Source organism: Acipenser ruthenus, chromosome 42 (genome assembly GCF_902713425.1).
Source record: "Acipenser ruthenus chromosome 42, fAciRut3.2 maternal haplotype, whole genome shotgun sequence".
NCBI classification, from domain to species: domain Eukaryota; kingdom Metazoa; phylum Chordata; class Actinopteri; order Acipenseriformes; family Acipenseridae; genus Acipenser; species Acipenser ruthenus.
Window position 1 is genome coordinate 3,321,436 of NC_081230.1, and position 11,266 is coordinate 3,332,701.

The 11,266-nt window shown below is 43.1% G+C and overlaps 1 protein-coding gene across 1 annotated transcript in view; it reads left to right on the forward strand.

The window, feature by feature from the left end:
• The first annotated feature begins 726 nt into the window (after positions 1 to 726).
• LOC131709252 (zinc finger and SCAN domain-containing protein 2-like) overlaps positions 727 to 11,266 on the forward strand; it is a 13,092-nt gene continuing 2,552 nt past the window's right edge. Inside the window, exons 1-2 of the mRNA XM_059011576.1 lie at positions 727 to 853; positions 2,111 to 2,582. Coding sequence (XP_058867559.1) covers positions 2,141 to 2,582 — 442 coding nt within the window. The 5' untranslated portion in view covers positions 727 to 853; positions 2,111 to 2,140. The remainder of the gene's footprint in view (positions 854 to 2,110; positions 2,583 to 11,266) is intronic.

The following is an 11,266-nucleotide window of genomic DNA, read 5'->3' on the forward strand; positions in this document are numbered from 1 at the left end:
TGCATGGAGCTCTACAATGTGTTTATAAACTACAGAGCGCTGTTATATTGTATTATTTTGAAGGGTCCGGGTTGTAGTGTGGTAGGAGCGCGTTGTTTTATCCGTTCAGACACTGAGGGAGAGCAGAGAGGAGGTGAGAGAGTCTGCATGGAGCTCTACAATGTGTTTATAAACTACAGAGCGCTGTTATATTGTATTATTTTGAAAGGTCCGGGTTGTAGTGTGGTAGGAGCGCGTTGTTTTATCCGTTCAGACACTGAGGGAGAGCAGAGAGGAGGTGAGAGAGTCTGCATGGAGCTCTACAATGTGTTTATAAACTACAGAGCGCTGTTATATTGTATTATTTTGAAAGGTCCGGGTTGTAGTGTGGTAGGAGCGCGTTGTTTTATCCGTTCAGACACTGAGGGAGAGCAGAGAGGAGGTGAGAGAGTCTGCATGGAGCTCTACAATGTGTTTATAAACTACAGAGCGCTGTTATATTGTATTATTTTGAAAGGTCCGGGTTGTAGTGTGGTAGGAGCGCGTTGTTTTATCCGTTCAGACACTGAGGGAGAGCAGAGAGGAGGTGAGAGAGTCTGCATGGAGCTCTACAATGTGTTTATAAACTACAGAGCGCTGTTATATTGTATTATTTTGAAAGGTCCGGGTTGTAGTGTGGTAGGAGCGCGTTGTTTTATCCGTTCAGACACTGAGGGAGAGCAGAGAGGAGGTGAGAGAGTCTGCATGGAGCTCTACAATGTGTTTATAAACTACAGAGCGCTGTTATATTGTATTATTTTGAAAGGTCCGGGTTGTAGTGTGGTAGGAGCGCGTTGTTTTATCCGTTCAGACACTGAGGGAGAGCAGAGAGGAGGTGAGAGAGTCTGCATGGAGCTCTACAATGTGTTTATAAACTACAGAGCGCTGTTATATTGTATTATTTTGAAAGGTCCGGGTTGTAGTGTGGTAGGAGCGCGTTGTTTTTGTGTGTGTGTGTGTGTTGTATTTGTGAAGCGGCGTGTCTGTGTCAGCGCGTTTGTTTTTCTTCTCATCCTCTCATTCACAGTCTGTGTGTTTCAGGGCTGACAGCTTCGCGGGTTTCCAGACAGATTCTCATTGTTCTGAAAGCGTCTCGCGGGTAAATACGGGTTTCGTTCTGTTACCCGGAGCGCGCGCCGGCTGCTCCTGGCTGCTGTCTTTCTGACGTCACACGCAGCTTGTAGAGAAGCGCGTCTCCAAACCTCGCAGCGCAGCTCAGTGACGCGCTTGAAAACGCGACACAGCATTCCCTAATAACACTTGCAATGCATTATGACTTCAAAGCTATCACTGTAAGGCGATGACCTTATTTATTGATTTTATTTTGTTTTATTTTACTTTATTATTTCTTTGATCACCAATTGCCACGACAACACACTGTTTATTTATGTAGTACTTATTTTAAGGTAATAAATAAACACAATTCTCTAGGGATTTATTTATTTTTAATTCTTATTACTCTCTTACATCTCATTACATTATGTATGTGTGTGGAGATTAGATAAAGGACTATTTGGAAGAGAAAATAGGAGGCACTTTTTTACACAGAGAATTGTGAGAGTCTGGAGCCAACTCCACAGTAACGTTGTTGAAGTGACACCCTGGGATCCTTCAAGAAACAGATTATAATAATAATAATAATAATAATAATAGTAATAATCTTTAGTTTTATATAGCGCCTTTCATAGTGGACCACCATCACAAAGCGGTGTGTGAGCTATGCATCAGCTGCAGAGTCACTTACAACAACGTCTCACCCCAAAGGCAGAGCACAAGGAGGTGAAGTGGCTTGCTCAGGGTCACACAATGAGTCAGTGGCTGAGCTGGGATTTGAACCGGGGACCTCCTGGTTACAAGCCTGTTTATTTAACCACTGGACCACACAGCCTCCTAAAAGGAACAATAAGCTCCTAACAACCAGGTTTGAGGACAAAATGACTCTGCTGATCAGTCTTTAAGAGAATGTATTATAAAACACCAAACATACTTATTTAACGAAAAGAGAACTATAGTAACTTTCATCCATCATTCTTGAGATTAGAGAGATACAATCCTATAGCACTATATTTAAATAAATGCATTTCTTTTTCAGCTGCTACTAAGCAGAATCCTGTGTGCTGCCATGGACAGTGTGAAGATGGAATCTGTCCAGATTAAAGAGGAGTTCTCTGAACCTGAACTTGTCCCCTTTAGATCGGAGGTCGCTGGGCTGGCTTCCCTCCCCATTAAACAGGAGCTCTGTGAGATGCAATGTGACAGCAGTCAGCCACAGGTAGAGATTAAAGCTGAGCACAGTGAATTGGAGATCTCTCAGACAGAAGAACCCCTTCCTGTGAAACAAGAAGAGGTGCTGGAAATTAACCATATTAAACAGGAGCCCCCTGAAGTAGAGTTTGCCCACATGGAACCAGGGAAGGAAGAATCCGAGGACTTCAAACCAAACATCCCTGAGCTGGAGAGAATCTGCGTGAGAGAGCAAGGTGCTGGAGAGGAAGGCTCTCCCAACAGCATGCAAGGAGGTGGAAAGGAAGACGGGCAGTCACATTCAGAATGCAGTCTAGCAGGTGAGTGACTCCCAGTAGCTGTGACATTGTCATTCTAGATTGCGTGATAGTGTGGCAGAGAGGGAGGGAGGGAGCATGTGGGTTACATTACTAGCTATTTGTTTTTCCTGTACCACTCACACCAGTTCAGGATAGGACTCACTACTGGTGATCTTAAGATACAGATATAAGCCCCTTTCACACTGGCAGTCCTACCGATTATACCAAGGGGAGTAGAACTAAAGTACTGTATATAACATTAGAAATGTTCAGTGTCTAAATAGAGGGATATTATTGTATATGTGTAGCTTTATTAGGGGTGCTTGATTCCGTTTAATTTATTTTAGACTTTTAGACTTCTACAAATATATAGTTTAAATGTTCAAGTAAAAACATTGAGCATGCTATATCTTTTTAAATAAATAGCTTTCTATAAATGATCGCATAGCCTATATGTCTGTAAAAATGTCTTCTGATTTTTCAGTGCTTTACCTCAACTTATCAACGACTATCCATGCATTGATGTTTTATTTTTCAAAATAAACAAACATTATTTATTTATTTTTTTAAGACGCTCTAATAACTAAAACAGTGTTGTGCATAATATTTAAACAAAAAGGCACGACTTGCATTCAAATGAGAACACTTCAATTATATAAAAAACAAAAAATACAAAGGACTTACATTTAACAACTGAAAAGAATATGCGTGCGTCTGCATCAGATTAACATTGTAATAATAATTTAAAACACTGTATTTAACAGAAGTAATTTCTGAACTATGGTTTTTCAGTACTGTTCACATTTTATGTCCAAAGGCAAAGCGTTTGAATTAATCTCACAAACCGTGACTAATGTAACAATTGTACTAAATTCAGCTTATTTTTCTATAATATTGCCATATAATTCAAACACAACATGCTTTGAAACAAAAGGTAATTAGTAGATTTAATAGATAAAAATAGTGTTGCCTTAATTTTTAAATCAAGAAACCGTGCATCCAATAGGCCTGCTTGTGATTTGTCTTCTCCAAGACGAATGTAAAGGCTTGAAGTGTGTATCCTAGCAACGCGCTGATCTGCCGTACCAGCACACACTCACACACGAGGTTTTAATGCAAACCAGCAAGACTAAAAATCTGGATCAACAAAACACATGAACTTGTTGAATCAGTTGCGATCGTCTCAGTAATCAACCATGGTATTGTGTTTTCAGCCAGAGTTTTATCACGTTTCCTGCACTACCAGCCATGCACTTGCATTGTTGTTTGCCTGGGCTCCACCTCCTCCTCACTAGATCCAGCACCAGTAGATATATTTTCATATATTTTAACATTGTTCCTGTACTGCTGCTGTAACTAAGCTCTGCAGAGCACAGTCTCCCTTTATATCACAATGTGCCCAGACAGCGCTTCGGTTATTTAGATCTCCCAAAGATAACATTGATAGTAATGAGAGCAAAAGCATGCTGGAAATTGCAAGGTGAATATCCAGTGACAATGATGTCACGTGACAAAGGTAGGAAATGGACAACGAAAGAAAACTCTGAGTAGCCGTTATTTGCGGACACCCTCCTGTTCTTAATATTTGACCTGCACATTTGACAAAGTTTAAACAATTAAGCAAAATTAAAAACATTTGACACTTTGCTAACTTTTAACCGTTTAAACTTTGAATGATTAACACCCCTAAACGTAATGCTATTGAAAAATATATAATTGTAGGGTGTTTTAGAGGAAATAGACCTGAAACATTACAGGAGAACTCTGAGGGCAGATTTTGATCCCAGGGCTCAGTTTCACCAGCGTCGGTCTTTACTGACTTTGCTTTTACAAATAAAGTAAAGGCTATAAAGAGTATGTATCGGGGTTCTGAAAAATCTAGCATTCCACGTCCCCACGTGTTGCTACAAATATTTAAATAACGTACCTGTCATTTCTTTTCATTCTTCACTTCCAGACAACTTTTAACACATGACTTTAGTCTGTTGCAAAGCTCTTTTAGAAATGTCTGCTCTAGTGCACTGTACTGTGCATCTGTACTCTAAATCACTGCAGGAAGAGAGATCCATAAAACAGGGGTGAGTCTGAATAATCGAGTATTCGAAATGAAATTACTACTCGAAACAGTGTGATCAAGTTTCGAGTACTCGTTAATTTCTAAAACAAATGGAAAAATGAGCTAACTACACCCGAAAAAGCTTGGCATGGTATTTTGACAGAGGAGCAAGTTAAAAGTGATCAGCCACTGTACAGCCAGCTGTATCCACACCGGACGCAAGCAACACAAGCAAATCATTTAGAAGTCATTGCAGTCAAATGGGTGTATCCACACCAGCAGCGAGTGATGGCACTGCTGGACAGCTTCCGATTGCGAAGGGAAGTAAGCATGATGTGTCTTTCATCTGCTGCAGTAAGTTTCCTTGGCCGACCACTGCGTCTACGGTCCTCAACGTTGCCCATTTCTTTGTGCTTCTTCAAAAGAGCTTGGACAGCACATCTGGAAACCCCTGTCTGCCTTGAAATTTCTGCCTGGGAGAGACCTTGCTGATGCAGTATAACTACCTTGTGTCTTGTTGCTGTGCTCAGTCTTGCCATGGTGTATGACTTTTGACAGTAAACTGTCTTCAGCAACCTCACCTTGTTAGCTGAGTTTGGCTGTTCCTCACCTAGTTTTATTCCTCCTACCCAGCTGTTTCTGTTTCAGTTAATGATTGTGTTTCAACCTACATATTGAATTGATGATCATTAGCACCTGTTTGGTATAATTGTTTAATCATACACCTGACTATATGCCTACAAAATCCCTGACTTTGTGCAAGTGTACCTAGAAGAATTGATGCTGTTTTGAAGGCAAAGGGTGGTCACACCAAATATGGATTTGATGTAGATTTTTCTTCTGTTCACTCACTTTGCATTTTGTTAATTGATAAATATAAACTATTAACATGTCTATTTTTGAAAGCATTCTTACTTTACAGCATTTTTTCACACCTGCCTAAAACTTTTGCACAGTACGGTATATATATATATATATATATATATGTATATATATATATATATATATATATATATATATATATATATATATATGTATATATATATATATATATATATATATATATATATATATATATATATATATATGTATATATATATATATATATATATATATATTGTAACGTAGAGGGTTGTGAGAGACAGCAGGGAGGGGGTTAAAACCTCCCTGCGAGAGAATGTACCTTTGTTTTGGTTGTTTGCTTTATTGTTTCATTTAATTTGTTTAATTGTTTTATTGTTAATTATCATCCGCACCTGGGCGCTATTGGAAATTAAGCCCAGGTGCGGGAGTTTAAAAAGAGAGCAAGCAGTCTGCTCGAGGCTGCTGAATGGAAGGAGGCAGAAAGGAGTGCTCTGCTTCCCGGCAGTCCCGAGAGAAAGGTACAGTGCAAACCCGTGTGGTTAAGTTTTGATGGAACAGGGAAACGGCTTAGCCGTCCTGTGATAGTTAGGTTCCTGCGTGTGTAGTTAATGCTCAGAAGAGCTAGGTGTTTATTTTGTGTACTTTGTTTTACTGTTGTGTTTATTAAAAAAATAGCGCGTGAGCGCTGAAAAAAAATCCATTTCTCGTGTCTGGGTCGCATTCTTAAAGGGGCAACGAACCCGAGTGGGTGAGTTCCGTTTTACATTTGGTGTCAGAAGTGGGATCGCCCCTAAAGACCCAGAAGATGGATTTGCTGGCGATGATAGAGCAAATCACCAGGAATGCTGTTGCTCAGAGAGAGCAGCTGGAGAGATGGGGGAGAGAGATGGGGTTGGCTCCATTGAAGAAAAGGGAGCCAACAGAATTGGAGCTGCTGCTCCAAGAATGGGAGCAGGCTAGCGGAGCTCCGCAGCCTCCCGAGCCCAGAGGGGAGGAGCCGCCGCTTCCGGAGCCCAGAGGGGAGGAGCCGCCGCTTCCGGAGCCCAGAGGGGAGGAGCCGCCGCTTCCGGAGCCCAGAGGGGAGGAGCCGCCGCTTCCGGAGCCCAGAGGGGAGGAGCTGCCGCTTCCGGAGCCCAGAGGGGAGGAGCCGCCGCTTCCAGAGCCCAGAGGGGAGGAGCCGCCGCTTCCGGAGCCCAGAGGGGAGGAGCTGCCGCTTCTGGAGCCCAGAGGGGAGGAGCCGCCGCTTCCGGAGCCCAGGGGGGAGGTGAAAAGTTTACCTCCACCACAGCCCCGACCACCGCCCCTACGGTCCAGTCCGGCACCGCTGCGTCCAGTCCCTCACCCTTTGCTCCAGGACACCCGGCCGGTCTGCCCGGACCTTCCTGCGCTGGACCTTGAGCCCAGGAGTGTGCAGCACTGGCCACAGCTTTTCCCCTGGTTCCCTGCTCCGCTCTTCCCGAGCACCCAGACGTCGCTGGGCTGCTGCCAGACGTCGCTGTCGCTCCCCCTGTTCGCTGCTTCGCTTCCCCTGGGTGATCGGACATCACTGCGCCGGTCCCCAGGGGAAGATCTCTGCCCACTGCTGCATCCTCCAGTGCCACGGTCTACGCTCCGGTCGCCCCTGTTGAGCCGTCGGGTCCCCTTGTCGCCGGTGCGAGGTCCCTTCCTGGCTGAGCCGGGACGTGGACCGATCCACCCTCAAGCCTGCCTGTCGAAAAGGGCAAGAAGGGACATTTGTGGACTTGAGGGTGGGTGGTTATGTTTTAGGGGAGGAGGTGGCCGTCTCGTGGCCTGTGTCTTGTAAAGACAAGGGGGGGGATATGTAACGTAGAGGGTTGTGAGAGACAGCAGGGAGGGGGTTAAAACCTCCCTGCGAGAGAATGTACCTTTGTTTTGGTTGTTTGCTTTATTGTTTCATTTAATTTGTTTAATTGTTTTATTGTTAATTATCATCCGCACCTGGGCGCTATTGGAAATTAAGCCCAGGTGCGGGAGTTTAAAAAGAGAGCAAGCAGTCTGCTCGAGGCTGCTGAATGGAAGGAGGCAGAAAGGAGTGCTCTGCTTCCCGGCAGTCCCGAGAGAAAGGTACAGTGCAAACCCGTGTGGTTAAGTTTTGATGGAACAGGGAAACGGCTTAGCCGTCCTGTGATAGTTAGGTTCCTGCGTGTGTAGTTAATGCTCAGAAGAGCTAGGTGTTTATTTTGTGTACTTTGTTTTACTGTTGTGTTTATTAAAAAAATAGCGCGTGAGCGCTGAAAAAAAATCCATTTCTCGTGTCTGGGTCGCATTCTTAAAGGGGCAACGAACCCGAGTGGGTGAGTTCCGTTTTACAATATATATACAGTGCCGTCCTATCCCACAACTTCCAAGTGAAAGAAATATTCTGGAAATTTGTAGAAAATTAATTAAAAATAAAAACTGAAATAGCTTGTTTGGATAAGTGTCCACCCTGCTTGTAATAGCAATCCTAAATTAGCTCAGGTGTAACCAATAGCCTTCAAAATCACACACCAAGTTAAGTGGCCTCCACCTGTGTTAAAGTAGTGCTTTCATGATAAATTCAGCAGTTTCTGTAGGTTCCCTCTGCTGGGTAGTGCATTTCAAAGCAAAGACCATGAGCACCAAGGCACTTTCAAAAGAACTCTGGGACAAAGTTGTTGAAAGGCACAGATCAGGGGATGATAAAAAAAAATATCAAAGGCCTTGAATATCCTTTGGAACACAGTCAAGATGATTATTAAGAATTGGAAGGTGTATGGCACCACCAAGACCCTGCCTAAATCAGGCCGTCCCTCCAAACTGGATGACTGAGCAAGAAGGAGACTGATCAGAGAGGCTACCAAGAGGCCAATGATAACTTTGCAAGAGCTACAGGCTTTTATGGCCAAGACTGGTCAAAGTGTGCATGTGACAACAATATCCCAAGCACTCTGCAAATCTGGCCTGTATGGTAGGGTGGCAAGAAGGAAGCCGTTACTCAAGAAAGCCCACCTTGAATCCCATTTGAAGTATGCAAAAAAACACACAGGAGATTCTGTAGCCATGTGGCAAAAAGTTTTGTGGTCTGACAAAACTAAAATTGAACTTTTAGGCCTAAATTCAAAGCGTTGTGTTTGGCACAAACCCAACACAGCGCATCACCCAAAGAACACCATCCCTACTGTGAAGCATGGTGGTGGCAGCATCATGTTATGGGGATGTTTCTCATCGGCAGGGACTGGTGCACTTGTCAGGATTATTATCATTATTTATTTCTTAGCAGACACCCTTATCCAGGGCGAATTACAATTGTTACAAGATATCACATTATTTTTACATACAATTAACCATTTATACAGTTGGGTTTTTATTGGAGCAATCTAGGTAAAGTGCCTTGCTCAAGGGTACAGCAGCAGTGTCCCCTACCAGGGATTGAACCCACGACCTTTCAGTCAAGAGTCCAGAACCCTAACCACTACTGCACACTGATAGAAGGGAAAATGAATGGAGCAAAGTACAGTGAAGTCCTTGAGGAAAACCTGCTGCCCTCTGCAAGAAACCTGAAACTGGGATGGAAGTTTACCTTTCAGCATGACAACAACCCAAAGCACACAGCCAACCCTACACTGGAGTGGCTAAGGAACAAAAAGGTAAATGTTATCGAGTGGCCCCGTCAGAGCCCCGACCTAAATCCAATTGAAAATTTGTGGCATTACTTGAAGATTGCTGTCCATCAACGCTCCCCAAGGAACTTGACAGAGCTTGAACAGTTTTGTAAAGAAGAATGGTCAAATATTGCCTAATCTAGGTGTGCAAAGTTGGTAGAGACCTATCCCAACAGACTGACAGCTATAATTGCTGCCAAAGGTGCTTCCACCAAGTATTAACTCAGGGGGTTGGAGACTTATCCAATTATGATCTTCCAGTTTTGTATTTGTAATATATCATCTTTTTCTTAATAAAAAAACTTTTTTTCCCCTTAACAGTGTGGAGTATGGTGTGTAGATAAGTGGAAAAAATCCTCATTTAAATGCATGAAACTCTGAGGCACTGACACAACAAAATGTGAAAAAAAGTTCAAGGGGGTGTAGACTTTCTATAGGAACTGTGCATAAGAACATAAGAAAGTTTACAAACGAGAGGAGGCCATTCAGCCCATCTTGCTCGTTTGGTTGTTAGTAGTTTATTGATCCCTGAATCTCATCAAGCAGCTTCTTGAAGGATCCCAGGTTGTCAGCTTCAACAACATTACTGGGGAGTTGGTTCCAGACCCTCACAATTCTCTGTGTAAAAAAGTGCCTCCTATTTTCTGTTCTGAATGTCCCTTTATCTAATCTCCATTTGTGACCCCTAGTCCTTGTTTCTTTTTTCAGGTCAAAAGTGTCCCCTGGGTCGACATTGTCTATACCTTTTAGGATTTTGAATGTTTGAATCAGATCGCCTGCAAATATCTTATTATTCGAAATTCCCACCCCTAACAAAAAACGTGAGTGTTGTGTTTGTTCGTTTGTCTAGTAAACTGTTTGTTTGTTTCTAAGACTACTAACACTGTCCGGAGCTGTAGCCGCAGGCCAGCATCAAACCCGGACACCAGCACTTCCCTCACCACAACAAATTGTATTACGCACCACGAGCACTAAAATCACTCACTAAAGAACTGTGTCTGTGTTTTGTGTTACGTGTGGGTGTTAAAAGAACGGGACTTTTTGTTACGGGTCAAACCCGGGGATTCTAATTGAAGTGATACACGCCACTGTATCACTTTACAACAGTATTATTTACAGCTGATTGCCGTCAGCCTCTGGACATTGTGAAACCAATACACACCCTTGCACCTGGATATAATTGTGTCTGTTTTCTTGCACCTGGATATAATTGTCTGAATGTTTTCTTCTGCACTGCTGCATTACCTTCATCTGCACTCACTTACCCACTTTGCCACAGCGTCCCTATGTGTGGTTGCTGCTAATACTTTCTAAGGACCTGTCACTGTTATGAGTAATTAGAGGTTGAGGAGTCGAAACTCATTCTTGGTATATTCGAATATCTTATTATTCGAAATTCCCACCCCTAACAAAAAACCTTAAGTGCTCTGTTTTTTCTGTTCCGTACCACGTCATGGGTCACTATTGCTGTGTTACCTGATAATGTTGGCAATAATCCTGACGCTAACAGTGCACTAGGGTGGGCATTTTGAAAAGAGCTTTGAAACATGCTTTAAAGTTATGTGTAAAAAGTTGTCATGATGTTAGCATTGAAAAGAAATGACAGGTACGTTATTTAAACAGTTGTAGCAACACATGGGGATGTGGAATGCTATATTTTTGGAACCCCGCTACTTACTCTAAGTTTTTAACTTTAAGCTGGTGTAACCCAGTGCAAGCCCCCACAGCTGAAATTCATATGCTTTAATCCACTCCTCCACTGTTGTTGAACTCCATGGCAGTGCTTGACAACACAGTGGGGCTCGGGCACAGAAATATCGTGCGTGCACGTCCAGCGATCTTTGAGAAACTGCCTCTGCACAGGGGATACACAATTCTATGGGGTACAGAAATCTGCATAACACCCGTCAGGACAATTTGATTTTGAGATGCATGCCTCGGTTTGAACGTCAGTGAAGTCAAGTTTTATCTGTATATCTAGTTTGCCTATGTGTTAATCTGGCCCTGCACATGCCCTGAGAGTTGGTTCATACATCACTGCAGATGAATGCAATACATCCAGCGCAGACCCCATGCGATTTCAGGTCACAGACGCATGAGAAAAGGCTGTACGACTTTCCAAAAAAGACACATGTCGCAAG